Source organism: Panulirus ornatus, chromosome 19 (genome assembly GCF_036320965.1).
Source record: "Panulirus ornatus isolate Po-2019 chromosome 19, ASM3632096v1, whole genome shotgun sequence".
Taxonomy (NCBI): Eukaryota; Metazoa; Arthropoda; class Malacostraca; order Decapoda; family Palinuridae; genus Panulirus; species Panulirus ornatus.
Window position 1 is genome coordinate 14141740 of NC_092242.1, and position 20138 is coordinate 14161877.

General features: G+C 37.2%; 1 protein-coding gene across 1 annotated transcript in view; it reads left to right on the forward strand.

Moving 5' to 3' along the window:
- The window catches only part of LOC139755399 (uncharacterized), a 204972-nt gene that overhangs the window by 43687 nt on the left and 141147 nt on the right, over window positions 1-20138 (forward strand). The window contains exons 9-21 of the mRNA XM_071673671.1: window positions 736-857; window positions 5447-5598; window positions 8484-8658; window positions 10168-10356; window positions 10684-11035; window positions 11348-11528; window positions 13493-13723; window positions 13904-14037; window positions 14291-14360; window positions 14726-14911; window positions 15960-16128; window positions 17265-17454; window positions 19389-19555. Of these exons, the coding sequence (XP_071529772.1) occupies window positions 736-857; window positions 5447-5598; window positions 8484-8658; window positions 10168-10356; window positions 10684-11035; window positions 11348-11528; window positions 13493-13723; window positions 13904-14037; window positions 14291-14360; window positions 14726-14911; window positions 15960-16128; window positions 17265-17454; window positions 19389-19555 (2318 nt within the window). The remainder of the gene's footprint in view (window positions 1-735; window positions 858-5446; window positions 5599-8483; window positions 8659-10167; window positions 10357-10683; window positions 11036-11347; window positions 11529-13492; window positions 13724-13903; window positions 14038-14290; window positions 14361-14725; window positions 14912-15959; window positions 16129-17264; window positions 17455-19388; window positions 19556-20138) is intronic.

The window sequence follows — 20138 nt, forward strand, 5'->3', positions numbered from 1 at the left end:
GCTACAAATGTTTGACAAAATTTTAAGGAATATACAGGTACATTTTTATACTTTTAGTAATATCTCTGAAGAGCGAGCAATCAGTAATTCACTCACCATGCTAGTCTTTAAAGAGCCACACCAAAGAAGACCTAGTATAGCAGCTTTCCTTGTAATTGTTGTTATAAGTTTGAACTTTCTAATATTTCTGTTATTATTTGCCTTTTAATGTAGATGGTATGACTAGAAATGTGAATGAAGGAATGAGTAGAATAGATGTAGAATAGTTTAAGAATGAAAGCATGAAACATGTTTCAAGAGAAATTAAGTGAAAAAGTGCATGGTGAAGTTGAGGTCGTTTGGAGCCAGTTTATGAATGCATTGTTATAGGTTGCCATGATATTGTACATGCAAGGTGCGAGAAGAAAGATGTAGCTTGGTGAAATGAAGATTTCATGAAGTTGGTGAAGAAAATGTGAGTTTGGAAGAGGCTTAATCTACCAAAGGATTGCAATGATTAGAGGGCAGTGCTAAATACTATACAGGATTGTTGAATGTGTTTGGTGATTGGGTACCAGATGCAGGATGCTTGGGTTGAGGAGGCATGCAAATTGAGAAATTCATGGCAAATAGTTTGATGGGGAGAGAAGAGTTGGTGAAGGCCTTGCATATGATGAAATGTGGCTGGGTGGCTGGGACAAGCATTCGATTCTTCTGACAAGTCACACTGGATTACATACCATTATATGTTGCTAGGTACTGCCCACTGAAGAGCAAGTGCATCTCACTAGGGGACAGCTGTGGGCCAGTATGCTTACCCAGGTCCGTCTACTGTGAGAAAACTGATAAATGTGGGCCGAGGAACGAGTGCATATCTAGTAAGTAGTTACGTCTGGTTGTTAAATTCCTCTTGTGTCATCCCATTGACAGCAGATGACTCATGAAATTAAATGCTATTATAATAGGATTAAAATACATGTAAAAAAGAGATAAAATGGTGTCATGGTAGTATAAAACTTCCTTTTCATAATGAGTGATTAATGGTACTTGAGTATATAATGAAATGCTCAGCCTAAATCATCTATTTGATATTGTGAGGATATCTGATGGTATTAGCACAGCTTGTATGAATCACATTTACTATGAAGCATTCTTGACTCTAGTATTTAATGATTATATTTAATTATTTTGCTTTGTCGCTGTCTCCCGCGTCTGCGAGGTAGCGCAAGGAAACAGACGAAAGAAATGGTCCAACCCACCCCCATACACATGTATATACATACACGTCCACACACGCAAATATACATACCTATACATCTCAATGTACACATTTATATACACACACAGACACATACATATACACCCATGCACACAATTCACACTGTCAGCCTTTATTCATTCCCATCGCCACCTCGCCACACCTGGAATACCATCCCCCTCCCCCCTCATGTGTGCGAGGTAGCGCTAGGAAAAAGACAACATTTATTTAATGATATGCACTTGTATATCTACATACATGACACTTACCTACACACACACCAGAAAGTATTTAGACTGGCAAAGGAACTTAAAAACAAGGTGGAATTCAGTGCAATATTCACCAAGTATGACAGGGAAGAGAGGAAGAAAATCAAAGAATAAAATAAGAGGTCATAAAATGAGGGACACTAAATGAAACAAGGGACAGACCAAGCCCACCACCACTGTAAAAGGTCAGACTAAAAATAATGTACACAAATGCAGGTACATTAACTGTTAATGATAAGGATTGTATAAGGGAGAATGCACCTGATATTGTTGGGATTGTGGAAACAAAGATTACTTAAGGGATATAATTTCATCCTTTCTGTTCATAGAGGAGCATGATAGTGAGAAGGGAATGAGAAGACAAATGAGGAGGATTGGTTCTCCTACTAAAAGATAATTTTTAAATTTCAAGAAATAATAGATGACTGCCTATTTGGGCAATACTTTATGGGAAGGGTAAATGAACTGTAAAAAGTGCATAGTAGTGTTGATATTATTTGATCCTTCGAAGACTTTTAATGATGTGGAACAATAATACAATCATAACAATGAAGAAACCCTTAGCACTGTACATGAAGTGGTAAAACATGCACTTTTTAGAGAAAATGAAGTGCTGATGATTGAAGATTTCAATTATAAAGATAAAATGGTGAAAGAGAATCATGGAGACACACATTCTTAAGCTTTGTAGAGAAAAATTCCTATGCCAGGATGTTAATGAACAAATTAGGATAGGAGGGATTCATTCACCATCATTACTAGATCTTGTCTTCAAATAAATGATATGGAAAATATTAATTATGATACCTCATTTGGAAAAAGTGGTCATGTAATGCTTAAGTTTGATTATGTGGTAAATGAGAAAGTTTAAAAACAGAGATGACACAACTAAAAGATGAGATATAATTTCTATTGCAACACAGACTGGGAAATGGAGTTCAGTACCCAAAAATTAGGCCACTGTGGTGAAAGGTATAGTGAAATATACAAAGTTGGAATGTGATGGGAGAGGGGGGGGGGGGGGGGGGGGTTGGAAAGAGTGGGGGAATGATGATGGGTGTTGGGTATGAGCAGGAGGTGTATGGTAGGGGTGAGGGGATGAAGGACTTGAGGGAATGGATGACCAGTGTTGGTTCAGGGTATGGGGCCTCTGGTGAGGGAAAGGAGTTTGAGGATGTGGGGGAGTAGATGATAAGTGTTGGGTATGGTTAGGTAAAGTCAATGGAGGGGAGAGATAGGTAGAAGGTAGACTCAGGGGTGTGGTTGATTGGTGTTGAGTAGGAGAGTGTTAGGTCTATGGGGGGAGAAGGGATGGAGGACTTGGGGAAATGGATGATCAGTGTTGGGCAGGGGTAGGTTGGGTAAGAGAGGTGGAGGACTAAGGGAAGTGGATGACTGGTTTCGGGTAGGGTAATGGGGGTCTTTGGTGCTCCACAAAAAATAAAAAATTCCTTGGAGTTGACATATTTTGAAAGGTTATCTGCAGTGGTATAAGTATTTTGAAAGTGTTCTTTAGCAACTGTGCCTAATGTATTCAACAGAGTATGCTTAACATCCTTCAGTATTCTAATAAGATTCTGTTATTCATGGTTCATGAGCTTTGCTTTGAACATTTAGTAGATGCAGTGAGTAAGCAGTGCTGACATGAAGCTGTAAAAACGTTGTGATTACTTTTATGGTAAAAGTGAAGATTATTATCATCATAATCATCATTATAATCATCATTATCATTATTACTATCATTATTATCAATAATGAAAATAGTATTCATATATTCATTATACTTGATCTCTGTTTCCCATGTTAGTGAGGTAGTGACAGGAAACAGACGAAGAATGGCCTATCCACTCATATAAACACACACACACACACACACATATATATACATAAGTGCCCATACATATACATATATGCATACATACACATATGCAGACATATACATATATACACTTGAACCTGCTTGCCCTCATCCATCCTAGTGCCACCCCACCCCACAGGAAACAGCATCACTACCCCCCACTTCAGTGGGGTAGCTCCAGGAAAACGAAAAAAAAATGCCACATTTGTTCACACTCAGTCTCTAGCTGTCATGTGCAATGCCCCAAAACCACTGCCCCCTATCCACATCCAGCCCCCCCCAGACCTTTTCATGGTTTACCCCAGATGTTTCACATGCCCTGGTTCAGTCCATTAACAGCAGATTGACCCTGGTATACCGCATCATTCTAATTCACTCTATTCCTTGCACGCCTCTCACCCTCCAGTATGTTCAGGCCCCAAGCACTCAAAATCTTGTTCACTCCACCCTTCCATCTCCAATTTGGTCTCCATCTTCTCCTTGTTTCATCCACCTCTGACATGTATATCCTTTGTGTCAACATTCCTTTCTTTACTCATTCTCTCTATATATGTCCAAACCATTTCAACACACCCTCTTCTGCTCTCTCAACTACATTCATTTCCACACATCTCCTTACCCTTTAATTACTCACTCAATCAAACCATCTCACACCACACATTGTCCTTAAGCATTTAATTTCCAACACATCCTCCCTCCTCCATGCAACCCTATCTATAGCCCATGCCTCACAACCATATAATGTGGATGGAACTACTATTCTTTCAAACATTCCCATTTTTGCTCTCTGAGATAATGTTCTCTTCACACATTCTTCATCACCCCCAGAACCTTTGCCCCTTCCCCCACCCTGTGACTCACTTCCGCTTCCTTGGTTTCATTTGCTGCAAGTCCACTCCCAGATATCTAAAACACCTCACTTCTTCCAATTTTTCTCCATTCAAACTTACATCCCAACTAACTTGTCCCTCAACCCTGCTGAGCTTAATAACCTTGCTCTTAACATTTACTCTCAACTTCCTCTTTTCACACACTTTTCCAAACTTAGTCACCAACATCTGCACTTTCTCGCTCGAATCAGCCACCAGTGCTGTATCAGCGAACGACAACCGACTCACTTCCCAGTCCCTCTCATCCACAACAGAGTGCATACTAGTCCCTCTCATCCACAATAGAGTGCATACTAGCCCCTCTCTCCAAAACTCTTGCATTTAACCTCCCTAACCACCCCATCCTTAAACAAATTAAACAACCATGAGGACATCACACACCCCTGCCATAGACTGACCTTCAATGGGAACCAATCACTCTCCTCTCTTCCTACTTGTACACATGCTTTGCATTCTTGGTAAAAACTTTTCACTGCTGCTAGTGGCTTACTTCCAACACCATATACTCCTACAACCTTCCACAAAGCATCTCTATCAGTCCTATCAATGCCTTCTCCAGATCCATAAATGCTACATACAAAACTATGTGTTTTTCTATGTATCAAGAAGGCCTTAATTATAGCATTCAGTTGCCCATGCCATCTTGGCTAACATAAAAAAAAGTCCTGTCATCTGACTCAAAGAATTATAAATACCTATTAGAGAAAGTCAAAAAAGGGCAACAAAGATGATCCTTGGAATAAAAGTTGACTTACAAGGAGAAGTTAGAGGCTATATCTTTTCCCACCATGGAGAAGGAATGATACAAGATGATCACAATCTTTAAGTTTTAAAACCACATTGACAGTGAACAGATCTTTGAAAAAAGAAAAAAAAAAGACTATTTCAAGAAATCAAGCTGGACATTCAATAAAAAGATACTAGGTAGTACTTTTATTGTATTAAGAGTTATGAATGAATTGAATAAATTAACTGATAAAACTGTTAATGCAGACAGTAAGCAAAATTAAAAATATGTATGAGTAAAGAGCTGTATCCCGATACTGCACATAAAGTTAACACTGACCGGTAAATATACACATGTGTATACTCATTCTAGGTAATATAACATACTGTAAACACATTTTGCATATAAAACAACCTCACATTAATGATAGTTAATATCTTGATTTTGCCTTGCTCTCCTTCACAGTAAGTAGGAATGCAGCTCCCTGGACACTGCCCAAACTCCTTAGGATGTCAACCAAGCATGCTACTGCTATGACTAATGCTAGTGAAAGTGGAGTTCTTGTATCCGAAACCTTCAACATATCTGATCCAATTACCAGAGACAACTTTGAGGTGGTGAGTGTGTTGTTTGTGTGGAGTGTATTTTTGATTACCTTCCTTGTGCATTTAGGAAAGGAAACTCTCACACTTGGTGCCGCTCTCCTAACATTGCTCTTTTATTTACTTTTTTTTCAGCTTGTGTCACACATCCACTATTCATTTGCTGAGGAAATTCTTTATGTCCTTTTTGATGCTTCTTCTTTTGTCCTCTTGCTTATGAAACTTGTTAAACAGTAATTAGCATAAGAAAGTCTATTTCAAGATCATGTGTAAAAATCCCCATGGATTAGTGGGTAATGGAATGGAACCTAAATTTCAGGATTAAGTGGAAGAGAGTAAGCCAGGCATTATAGGCACAGTCAAGACTAAACGTATAAATGATAGATCACATTCGGTTTTCCCAGAGGGATGTTTACTATAAAAAGAAAAGAGAGATAAGACAGATGAAGGGGAAGTCTAGCTAGCCCCTCTGGTGAGCAAAACCAATGAATTACATGAGGTAATGATACACAGTGTGCCTTTTAGGGAAAGCCAGTGACTGATGAAATCTGCCAAGTAACCTCTCCTGATGTAACATCTTCCATGAAGATCATAAGAATCAGAACAACTTTTAATGAGAATAATGAAGGAACTATCTAGATGGTACAAGAAGCTGCAAAGGAGACAAACTACAGGGAAATTGAGTGGGATACCATAGATCAACAATTCTGACTTTTTTATTCCACATAGTTGCAAGTCAGACCTCATGGAAAAATGTTGGTCACGTTTTACTCGAAAATTATGTAAGCCTGACTTATCCATGTAGATTCCTAGAAAGCCTTAGAAGAGAAGATACATTAGATAAAAAACATAGATTCAGTAAATCTAAAGTAATAAATTACACCAACACTGCTTACCTATCCTCTTGAGTGGTTGTGATATGATACTGCCATGTCCCTATCTTCTCAAAAGCCAATGCATTGATGCATGAACATCCTTGTGTGTTTCAGTGAATAAAAGAAATTTGTCATACAACACCTTTCAGTTACAGTGTCTGATCACATGATATATTTGGTTACAAAAAAGTGATGATAATCACACTGGTGTGCCTCAGACACCTACTTCAGAATCACTGCCTTAGTTAGATCCATGTGAGGGTGAAAATACGTGGAGACTGAAGTCCCTAGAGTGCGTGCAAAGCTTTTTTGTACCAACATGTACCTGAGTTACAAGAAAGGCATTAGGCTTTCAATTTGCCAGTCATGGAAGACAGAAGAGTGAGGGACATCCTAATCACAACCTTCAAATTTCAAAACCCCTTTGACAGTACTGAGAGTGAACAGATACTTGACATGCAAAGCAAGAGCAATGCTATGTTGTATGGATGAGACTGTTATGTTTTGTTTGAATTTGTTTTGGATCAGTTTTTCAGAGTTTGGATGCTGAGGATGAAAGTGATATAGTGTCTTTTAAACAGTACTATAAACTTCTTTGAGTGATGTAGATACAAAGTAACCTATAGACATAAATAAGAAATTAACCAAGAAACTTCATAAAAAGATGTAAAGTGAGGCTCTTTCTTCTGTATGTTTTTGGAAAATTTTTATACATAGAGGCAGAGGGTGTCTAGCCCTCTCTCTGTTCACATCCATTAGTTACTATTTGAATACAAGAGGTACTTAGAAAAAATCTTACTCCCCTGTTCTCAGGGATAAAATGCTAATCCCAAACACAGAATTACTCCCTACTAGAGAAACTGAATATTTACAACTGCAAGCTGACTTAGACAGACTTATTATTTTAGCTTTCGAGTGGCAGATGAATGTTTATATTGAGAAATCCATAGTCTTGAATAATGATAGTAAAAACCAGTTTAGGCAGTGTTGAGCCTTATGATATACAATGAACTAGGTTAAAGTTTGATAATCTCCTAAATCCAAGCAAGCATTGCACAGAAACAGTGAAACAGAAAAACAAAATTTTAAGCTTCTGAAGTAGGATATTTGAATTCAAGTTTAAGATAAGAATCTCCAAACAAATGACAGCAGCATCCCCATCTTGAATGTTGTGTTTACTTTGGTCATCTGACTTGCAAAAAGAATAAAGAGCTAAGAAGACTGTTTTGTATTGAGAAACTAATCTTGTGAAAGACTAGATTAGACTAGAGAAATAAAGAGATGATGTGATAAGGTATTTAGAATTATCTAAGGCTTCAATGATCTTAATCATAACAGCTGTTTTTTTTATATGTTTGATACGATCTTTTAATAAAGCAGTTAACTTTGAATGAGGCAAAGTACTTTTTTCATCAACATGATGTATATGAAATTCTTTCCCCAGTGGGACCCTGTTGTCATTTCTTGGTTGAGGTAGGGTCGATAAAGTGTGCAGGTTAAACAAACTATTTTTAGTGGGCTTCAGTCACTCATGATGAGTAGGAAAAGTATGTTTTATGACTTTAGTCACAATTTGGGAGCAAAAAGTTAAAATGTACAATATTTATCATTCCTTACTCTTAACTGAAATCTTAATATTTAAAATCATAAGATCAAACAAAAGATATTATCAGATGAGACACATTTCATTCCAACCTCTAGAATCTTAGTTGGTATGACTTAATTCTGAGATCTACAAGAGCATGTTTTGAAATAAGACCTTGCTCCCAACTTTCCTAACTTGGTCACTGAACATGCCTTGACACACACATATGCTCTAAACCCATCTTCATGCCTGATATAGCCCAAAAATCTGTCTTGATGTGTGACTTATCAATATCCAGCTGTAGATGACATAATCTGGTGACTCATCTTCACCAGTGACCTATTCCTATGATATCTACTGATACTTTCCTTGCTACCTTATCTCAAATTAACTTGTAACATGTTCCTATGACTTACTTTGATATGTGGGCTGGCCAGTAGACCTTCATGGTGCAGAACCTGACAAAGAAGTATGGTACTTGGTTGAAGAGGGATGGTATAAATTGGGTGCCTGTGAAGGCCTCCTCAAAATTGAAATCCTCAGATTACCTCCGCTTTGCCCTCTACGATACCACTTATGGCTTTGGCCATGACTACATCAACATGACAGAATCAGGTGAGTTATGCATGACTATCTTTCTTTTGCAAAGCACATCATTTTTTTTTACCCATCTCACAGTCTCTTCATGACCAGAACATTCGTTTGCTGTCATTTAACATAGGGCTATCCAGCATTACATCTGGGGTTAACATTTATAATGAAATATCTTTTGCAAGCAAGCACAGTTTTCTTGTAAACTATAAATGCAAAATGACATTGCTACTGACATACATGAATCCATCCTATACCCTCTTATAACCCTAAATGATCAACCACTTTCATTGAACAGAACTTTGACTGCACAACGAGCTCTTTGACACATCATACACATGACATTTGCTTCCTACATTTCAAAATTTATCACAGAGGCCATAAACAAACTATATCAATCTACACAAACAGTTCATCTGCATCATCCTAAGCTATGCTTCAGTTAAACGCTTAGTTATTGACTGATCAAAAGCAAACAAAACTAAAAACTGTACAAAAACAAGGCTCAGAACAATCACTAGCTGCCTAGCAAGCACAAACTTTCATCACCATCACACTGAAGCAAAAATACTTCCAGTACAATTTTACTTCAATTCTACTCTCACTCATTTCTATGCAAAAGCACTATACCCCTTCCAATAAAACCACCCTGTAACTGACCAGCAATCCCCTTCAGAAACCAATACTCACAGTACCTTCTACCCTAACACACAACATTTACAAAACATACACTCACTATTAACTTAACAAGCACTAAACAACCATCCTCCCAACATAGTCTTAACACTTCACATTCTCAGACATGCATCCATTAGAAATTACACAATTCAGGCAAGCATGAATATCACTTTCTTGTATGCATTTTTGACACCCTCCATACCTAAATTACAAACACCTATTCTCCATATCACAAGAGCTCTCATGCCCAATGCAACTTCCAAGCAAAAGACATAAAACACTTCCTCCTCAATTGTCCTACACTCACCATACACTCTTGACCTATGGTAATGGTTGATGGACTTTGCTAGCTTCCTGAGTGGAACAGTGGGCTCCCATAGAGGAAATTTAGGGCAGGAGAGTAAGCTAATTAACAGCAAAAAGTAAAGAAATGTCACAATGCAACACCAATACCATGTGTCACAATAATGAGATTTTCAAAAATCAAAAACTCATACAAATCTTTATTTCTAATTCTAAACTTTTTCATTTGATATCATGATAATATAAAAACTATTTGTGAGGTGTAGCTTAGTCATTGTGGCTTGTAAATCACTTGTTGGATAATTCTGATTTCCCATTTCAGACTTGCTCTTACTTAGATCATTTGAAGTAGGATATAATTTTTAAAGATTTTATTCCTTAGAATGAAAACAAAATAGTTTCAGAATGTAGTATGAGTACCTGATATTCTGTCGTTCAGTATATTTTATGTGACTGAATTTTCATCTCACGCATGAACTATTAGTTTTATTTTTATTGACATCTTTCATTACTTATACCATGCAGTTATTAATCACTTTTGTGTTACTGTAGTTGCAGGCATAGAGGTCCAGCGGCAGGTGGTTCAGTTGGTGGCCCCAGAGTTTCCTCCCGTCATACGAATGGAGGTGACTGACAACATTGCCCTTATGGAGGGCATACCTAAAATATTTAGGTTATCAGAGATAGTCACATTGATGTGTGATGATAATGAATATTGGAAGGCTTGGTGCCTGGCTGTTGGTAAGCAATGCATCATAAATCATATGCAGAATCATATGAAATAAGTAACTTATATTTTCTCATGATTAAAATGACACGTGTCTGGACTTCCACCTGATAAAAGCATGAATATGTGTATGGCAGCAAATAACCAATGATTAATGTAATGATTACTATTTCATATATCTGCACTTTAATCCTCTGCAAAATTAAAGTTTTCTATCTATTTCTTTACAAAAATATCTCAGATAGTAACAGCTGGAGATCATTGTGCAATTGTCAGAGAATATTGGGTTTCATACAAACAAATTTTAAAATTCTTTATCATCTGTTTGTTTCCTCACCCAGGCAAGCCAAAGCAAGCTGCCCAAGCTGGCTTGCTGGACTTTGCCCACCCAGTGGTGGTTTCCTGGGTGAAGTTGCTCCAGTGGCCTAATCTTCACATAGACCAGATGAGAGAAAATGGAGGATGTGAAGCTAAAACTATGTGGGAAGGTGGAGGCAGCAATGAAACAGGTGTTGATGGTATAAGAGATGGTAATTGTGGTAGAAACAAAATCTGTGGAAGAAGAAGACTTATGGGGGAAGGGGATTGTGGAGGCCAAAGTGGTGTTGGTGGTCAAAGAGGACTGAAGCTACAGTGGGCTATGAAGCCAGCAGCAAAGATTAAGATAGATATCTCATTGGATAATGGAACAAAGTAAGTGTCATGGCAATTTTTTTTCTCTTAGTACACTTAAAAGTTGGAAGTGACAAGGGGCAACTTGCAAAATATTAAATTTATGTAACATAAATTTTGTCCTAAGGAAATTTCATTACCCATGATATTGTGGTACTAGATATTTATGTATTCTGGTACATTTCATTGTTGCATATTGACTTTCTGCACTAATACTTCTTACTTTGCCTAAATTATCATTCATTTTTTAGGAGAAAAAGTAGGATCTTTTTCTTTATGATTCTAGCTGTATTTCCCTCCATAAAAGGTAAAATACCTCTTTCACTTGTTCAGTTGGAAGTCTGTTAGAGCCTCTCAGGGTACAAGAGTGCCCCTATCTTCCTGTGAGGAGACACAAGAGATCTTGGTGAGGATGGATCCTGACCAAAATATCCATGGTGCCTATAACCTCAGCATCTCTGTCTACCACACTAACAGTGCTCAGCAGATGGACATATTCAACGTTACTCTGAAGGTGAGACATGGTCTTACTTGGAAGGTTAGGGGAATATATTACTTGTAAAAGTAAGGTAAAAGTAAGGTCATATTCTTTGATAACAAGGAAAGACACACATTGCTGATGTAAAGAGTGTGTCGTAGCCTTGTACCTTGAAAAATGCTTCAGAGATTATTATCCTGAATACTGACAGATTGTGAAATTAATGACAGTAGTGTACATAACAGCGAGGTAGCTCCAGGAAACAGATGAAGAAATGCCACATCTGCTCAAACTCATTCTCTAGCTGTCATGTGTAATGTAATGAAACCACAGCTCTCTATCCACATCTAAGCCCCACAGACCTTCCCATAATTTACCCCTTGTGCAGAACCAGTATGTGATAAGAGTGTAAGAGAGTACATTCTAGATTGTTGTGGGTAAAACTGAAAGTGGATTGAGAAAGATAGGTGATTATAGGTGCTTATGCACCTGGTCATGAGAAGAAAGATCATGAGAGGCAAGTGTTTTGGGAGCAGCTGAGTGAGTGTGTCAGCAGCTTTGATGCACGAGACCAGGTTTTAGTGATGGGTGATTTAAATGTGAAGGTGAGTGATGTGGCAGTTGAGAGTATAATTGGTGTACATGGGGTATTCAGTGTTGTGAACAGAAATGGCGAAGAGCTTGTGGACCTGTGTGCTGAAAAAGGACTGATGATTGTAAATACTTGGTTTAAAAAGAGAGATATACTTAAGTATACATATGTGAGTAGGAGAGCTGGTCATAGGGCATAATTGGATTACATGTTAATTGATTGGTGTGTAAAAGAGAGACTTCTGGATGTTAATGTGCTGAGAGGGGCAGCTGGAGGGATGTCTGATCACTATCTTGTGGAGGCGAAGGTGAAGATTTGTAGAGGTTTTCAAAAAAGAAGAGAATGTTAGGGAGAAGAGAGTGGTGAGAGTAAGTGAGCTTGGAAAGGAGACTTGTGTGACAAAGTACCTGGAGAGATTGAGTGCAGAATGGCAAAAGGTGAGAGCAAATGATGTGAGGGGAGTGTGTGAGGAATGGAATTTATTTAGGGAAGCCGTGATGGCTTGTGCAAAAGGTGGGAGGTGGGCAGATAAAAAAGGATAGTGAGTGGTGGAATGAAGAAGTAAAGTTGCTAGTGAGCCTGATGGAATGTAATGAAATTTGAACAGGACACAAACTGATTAACAATATACTGCAGACTTCTTACAAAGGCCCAACAGGGAAAGACAGAGAGTTAAGAAAATCTCAAAGATCTAGGAGTTACCACAAATAAGAAACTTAAAGTTAAAGAACACTTCAATAAAATAATACTATCAAGCCAAATAATTAATGGTACTGCAAGGAAAACTTTTACAACAAAAGATAGAAGGCAAAATTGAGTACTGTTGTATTATACGGTCACCAGTCAAACAAACTGAGCCAAACAAATCAGAGAGAATTCAGAAACACTTCACAAGCAAAGTTCATATGAGATTGAAAGACCTCAAGTTTTACTGCCTAAAAGGAAAGGCAACAGATGTAATAATCTTATATGGCAGCAAATTTAGGGCATCAAGAATGATGTATTAGATATAAAAGCTGCTGGGCAAGGAATAGACAAAGATATCAATATTTCAGTGATCCCCAAAATACACTAAAAACATAACACAAATTACACTCACAGGATATATGACATGCATGTAAGAACTCAGGAAGCTGGTAATTGGGACAAAAAAAAAATCTTTAATACATTGTGCTTATCTTTTGGAAAAAATATCTCCCCTTTGTCACCAGTGTGAGTATTGAAATCCCAGTGAACAGACACATTTACATGTAGTGTTGGTTTGTTTCATGTTAGATATGGTTATGTACTAAAAGTATAACTGGCATGAGAAAATGGTTTTTCCTTAATATATGACAGCAGCTAGTTCTATTCATTGATCAGTCACCATATGTATATACATGTGTGACATAACACATTTCTCCTTCAGATACAGGATGTTAACTATGCACCTGTGGCCCGCATGGTCCCTGATCTCAGCAAGATATCTCCTCTAATTGTGGACCATCCTAATAATGGTATCCTGGCCCAGGATTATGCTAGTGCCTTTTACAAAGATGATGATGAGAACTCTGTTATGTCCATCATTATCATGATGGCATATGGTGGTTCACTGGGAACATGGCAGTACTCCATTGACTCTGGGGAGACCTACAATGATGTGAGGATATTTGATTTTAGTTATAACCTTGCCTATGATTAGCCATAAACATTCTATGACTAATAGAAAAGTTCTGAAATTACATAGGTTGTATTAGGTTATATAATTAAATTCTGTAATATATATACATTCAGTGTTCTCCTCTGTGGCCTGTCCTTTGAGCACTTTATATCTTGACAGATCAAGGATGTGATGACACTGGAGTCAACAAGGTTTCATGAAGGCATCTTCAGTTTGCAGAAGTCAACCAGGTTTCAAGAGGGCATCATCAGTTTGCAGAAACTGATAGAGAATATCAAGTGTGGCAACAAGATGTGAGATCTTATTCTAGACATATGATAAAAAACCCAAATTATATACACTCTGATTTTGTGCAGGTTAAGCTTTAATGTTGTAAAATATATCAATGTCTATATTTCTGAAGCCTGTTTCATTGTATATATTACTAGTTTTATTAAGCTTCTAATATTCAAGCACTATATGGAATCTACTTTGCAATCTGTACGAGTATATTTGTCATCTTTCAAGGCTTCTAAATAATATTTCATTGATTAAGATTTTTTTCAGGAGTCCAAGCCAACAACAGTTTGTAGGTTTTGGAACAGCAAACTTCAGTTTGTCTACATCTTACTGTCAGGTTAGTTCTACGAGGGTGCTGCATTAGTCCTAAAGTTCCTTACAGCAAAGTTAATCTTTTATTCATATCAATACATTTTTTATGTGCATTTTCATACTCATATTAATGGGGTCAAAATGAGTAACAAAGAGTTGTTAATATATGTATGGGATACTGGTCATGGAATTTTGTATCAAGTTTTGGATCTTTCAAAGAATCATTCTTTTTTGACAGTCAGACTTTTTGAAAATTTTAAGGTTCTGATCATGACATCCGGGGAGGTAGATGGGATAGATACGTATTTTCTTCTCCATATTTTTCTCCCTCTTTCATCCCCTCTGCCCGTCTTCTCCACTCCTCACACTGTCCTTCCTTTTCTCCTTCAGATACCAGCATTCTTCTTACCACCAACGGCCATTGTGAGGTTCAACCACTTACCCCCCCATTACTGGACAAAGGATAAGGCTTTGCAGAACACCCAGCTTATATTCATTGCCTCAGATATGAATGGCCTCGACCAAGCCACCCTAGAAGCCAAAAACATCCACATGAGCTTAATTGAAGGCTGGGGGGTGGGTACTCCTCTGTTGTCATTAGCATGAGAATTGCTTCGGTTTAGTTATTGGAGTGTGACTGCAGTTTCTTTTCATGGCTTATTAATTGTTCAAGAGACTAGATTTTTTTGTATTTGCCTCTGTTTATGTTACTGTAACCTGGGATTGTAAGTTATAGGTAAGGAATCACTTCTATGACTCAAGGTCTTATTGTAACCCTGGCATTACTACTATGGCTTATGTTGTGTTGTTTTCATGGCCCAAGTCTTTCTTTTTTGGAAGCTGCAATGGAGTTTTAACCAGGGAAGACCTACTAGAGAAATTTACATTGATTTTAAAGGACTTACTTCTGAAAGAACCCAAAGTTGATGTGAACTAATGAACACTGTTGCATATACACTTTTTCTCCTGCTGTGCATGTGGGATATGTTTCTTGAATAATGCATGTACTGTGAATCATCACAAAGCAGACTTAATAATATGCATGGAAAAAAGTGATGCATTTCCAGCACCTGAAAATGGGTCTTTCTTTTCCACTCCCACCATTGGAAAATGTGCACTAACTGAATTTGCTGAGACAATTTACATAAGGGACCTTTGCAGAGATCACACTTGATTTTAAAGGTGTCTTATTTCTGTTAGATGTTTTGAATAAATTAACTGGGGCTATAGATATCTCTGATGAAGATTTCAAAAGAATGACAGAATTAGTGTCACTTGAAGTATTTTCTGTATGGAGGTAGTATGAATAGAGAAACTGGTCTCAGTCGATGAATCAGCTTGCTGTGTATAGTGAGAAATGAGATGCACTCTTAATGTTAAAGTTCATACTTTTTAACACACTGAGCATGGGTTGAGGATGTGTATGAGCGATTTCTGAGGCTGCATGCATCTGATCCACTCATGAAATTGGGAATGGAGTAATAGTGACAAATATATCTATAAACTTCCAAATTTGGTAATGGATGTAGTTTTCCAGAAGGAAAATGAGAGGTTTATGACATTGGTTGTATTGACTCACTTTAACTTTTAGGTACAGAGATAAAAAAGGTAAATTTACTATTAGGTGGATGGCTTCGGCAGCCTGGCAAGGAATCCAGCAGTGACGCTAGCAGAGTGGTCTGACTGCACAGGTCACCGGGTGATGCTTGACCCAGCCCAGGTTGTGGATGCCTGTGGCATCTGTGGTGGTGACAACACCACCTGCTCTGACTGTGAAGACGTCATCAATGGCTGTAAGTCTTCCTCATCAAGCTCTTACAATTGAATATGTACTAGCATTGGCCTAGAGTATACTTGCTGTCAATAATGCTGTAGAATTTTTCAAGGATCCTTTTCAATGTAATTACTCCACATGAAAAATGGGATCTGAATAGGAAATGAATTAAATTTCTAAATACAAGCTGTGTACTGATGATGTAATCACTAATTAATGGCTATCACATGTGTTATTACAGAATGCATTAGTTTCTTCTTTTTTTTACACTGTAGGTTCCAGTCACACACAAAAGCCCACATGTAAGGCCAAGTGGTTTATGAAAAGGAAATAGAGGAGACAAGGAAAGTATTTTAGCATTTTGTAGGACATGAAAAACCTGTAATTCAAAACATGCCAGGTCATAGTTATTGGGAAAGACATGAGAGGGTAGAGAGTTCCATAGCTTTGAGGTGTATGGAAAGAAAGAGTTATCAAAACAAACTACCCTTGAGTTGCCAACAGCCAGACAGTAATCATGTGATGCAGCAGCTTGCCGAGTATTGCACTGTCAAGCAAGTAATGGGGGGACACAAACAGCCAGCTCTCAAGATCAAAATCCAAAGTAACCAAAATTTAGGAATTTCAGTCTTCTGAGGACTATAAAACAATGTGAGATCTTTTGGTAAGTTTTAGATTCCCTATAAATCACAAAGATAAATGAAATATGATTATTACAAAATTAAATCTTTTACAATTATGGAGATATTATGAAGTTTAATAGATTTAATGCTTATTGCTTTATTTTTTGTAATTAGTGAATTGCAATGTCATGCATATTCACATACTAAACTTACATATACTGTGTCTAAATATTTAGCATGGTTATCATTCATGTGTACCATTATAAACTGAGTATGCTAACTTCATAGGCAATCACTGTTTTTGCTCTCTTTTGTGCATTTTTTTTTATATCTGGCTTTACATTTTTAATGGAATGGTCTATGTATGTTCTAATGACTGAGTGATAATGAAAATCAACTAATTCCTCAGACTGTTTCAGATGTATCACAATGATTACAGTTGCAACTGTAGTTCTCAAAAGATTCATAAACCCTTATTTACTTATAATATGTACAACTCAAAATTCTCATGCAGAGTGTGTTACTTCTACAGCTGCAGGGAAAGAGTGTAAGAACTGTGCTGGAGACAACACAAACAAGACAGTAACAACTGACTGTGCAGGCCAATGTGGGGAAGAGAATATAATGGTGAAAATGGGCAGCACTGAGGTGTGTGTGCCTAAGAGTCACCCAACCATCACAATTTGCAATGATACCTCAGATTCTGGAGCAACCATTGACAAGTGAGTAGACATATTTCTATCTTAAGGAGTCGAAGTTTTAATATTACAAAGAATTGTTTGATGCATAATCCTAGAATAAGCTTTGTGGAAATTCATGTGTTCATAAAGGAATTTCATTATGCGGGAAATGCTATCTTTGACTTGTAATATGTCTGACTAGTATGCAGTATTATTTGTAAAGTTATCAATCCTTAACTACATTTCTCCAGCCAAAGGGAAGACACTTACTTCATCCTAGTACTCTTATCCAATCAATCCCTTAGACAGAGAACAGCTTTAATACCAATATAGTAAAGTAATGAGTGAAAAAAGATTTCATATCATGAAATAAAAGAACTGTATATAGGAATAATAAAATAACCAAGGAACAAGTAATATAGTTCTCAGATTACATAGATAATCAAAGGAAAACATTCATTTTACTGTAATGCTCTCACCAGATCAGTTTTTAAGGCACAAAGATCATCTTAAATACCAAAACAGGAAAGTGGAAAATCTGTATCTCTCATAGGAAATGGAAGAACATCATACAAGCATAAAAAACTAACCCAAAAAACAAGTCCACAACTTACCAGGGAGAAACAAAATTCCTGTTGCGGGAGTACACTCCCACCATCACTTCGTCTTTCTCCTTGGATAAGTAGTGAGGTATATCACTTATTCTATGGTTGTTTAATCATTCTTATGTGATGTTTCTTCACTTCATAAGAGAGAAATAGTTTTTCACTTTACTATTTGGGTATTTAAGATGATCTCATTGCTTGCCAGACTGATCTGGTGAAAACACTTGGGCAAAATAATTATTATTTCGTTGAGTGGCCCTGAATCTTTTTTCAATTTGTCAAGAACTGTCCTACTACCATGTATGAAAATGATTCTGCAATTTGGATGGGATGCATTGTTCTTCTGATGTATTTTGGCTTCAGCATATTTCAGGGTTTTGTTACATCCAATCTCTCCAGCAATTTTCTTGTGTATTTTTCAAAACAAGTACATGATTATCAATCTATATATTAAGCAAGAACCCGAAGAGAACTAAAGAAAACATGAAAAATACATTTTATCACTTCAATTGGAGTTGAATGTTTTGTAGCTTAGGTCAGTGAGAGTTATAAAAGAATTCCATCTCTTTGACTATATTCTTTTAAGATTTTTCTAAAAATGCAGATGGTTTTTAATTCAAGTATCAGGTAAGAACCATCTGAAGAAATTTGTGTAGAAAAAAATATGTGACAATGCATTTTACGGTATCAATGATGAGTTAATAATCAACATAGGACCAATTTCTATGTGAGAGTCCTGGTGTTATCCACGACCTCTTTCTCAAGGCTCCTGCATCCCAAGTAACAAAAAAATGGAGACTCCTTTGGAGTAAGAAGTTCTTGGATGAGACTGTACTCCCAGTGATCCACCCTCAGGAGAGGTCTTTTCACTTGAAGTAATCTCTTGCAGGCAGAGCCAGATAACATATACCTTTACCATTTTATTGCTTATTTGTTGAATGCTTTGAAATGAAAATGACTGTAGTACCATTTACAGGATGTTTTCATGTTCCTTAAGTGTTTTGCTTAACTAACTTACCAAAATGACTGAAAAATATGTTAAATTGTGATTTCCTCATGCCCCTGGGGAAATACTTGAGATGTAATGAAATCTGGCTTCTGACAGACTGCCTTTCCCCAGAGTTAGTCCATTAGAATGGGGTTTCACTGTATTCTAGATAAGAGTATCTTCTTGACACAAAGGCCAAAAGCAACTGTGAACTTTTACATTGCAAATATAGAAAAAGATGCAATGTACAGGAATAGAGCCTAGACCATATGGTGACTGAACTTGCAGCTACCAAATTAACAATGGTTTAAGTACTGGTGGTTATGTTATACCATAGAAACCGTTTTGGTGATCATAACTTCTGTCACATTTCTAATACTTAGGTGTGGAATCTGTGTGAAGGAAACTACTGAGCAGGAGAGTAAGATTGACAAGTGTGGTGTGTGCTTTGGAAATAACATCTGTTTGGGATGTGATGGAGTGGTCAACTCCACTGCTGTCATCAACATCTGTGGTACTTGCCTCAAGCCTGATGACCTTAAAGTTGATGGTGAGTTTATTGTATGGATGTAGAAAATGCAGCAGGATACAGGATATAGGGCCATAAAAGCAAAATCATAGATAGGCAATACAAAATTAAAAACAGGAAAAATATAGAAACTGGGCTGGGTATAAAATAAAAGACAGGATGAGGAATATAAGAAGGTTATGAAATACTAATCTGTATCAGGATGTAGTATAGTGTAAGATGTAAACTATTGAGCGATAGAAAATAGGTCTCCATGTGGGTGATATTAAGTAGGGTGACAGGATAAGATGTAGAATATCAGATATGGCATAAACCAAGTTAAAAGGCAAAGTATGGATATTTATTTATGCACTACTAAGTGTTAAGAAACAAGACCAATGTTTAAATAAATAGCACTTATGTACTCCTAAAAATGATGTTTTTCCTAATCATGATTAATCAAGCAACTTTCTGTCAAATGGAAAGCAGCATGTGGAATACTAGGCAGGATGTAGAGTTTGGGCATGGTTTAGAATGCTCTATATGCAGTATGTAAAATATGAGGCTAGAACAGTATTTATAGGTCAAGGTGGAGATTATGAGATGGGAAGAAGCAGTAGGCATT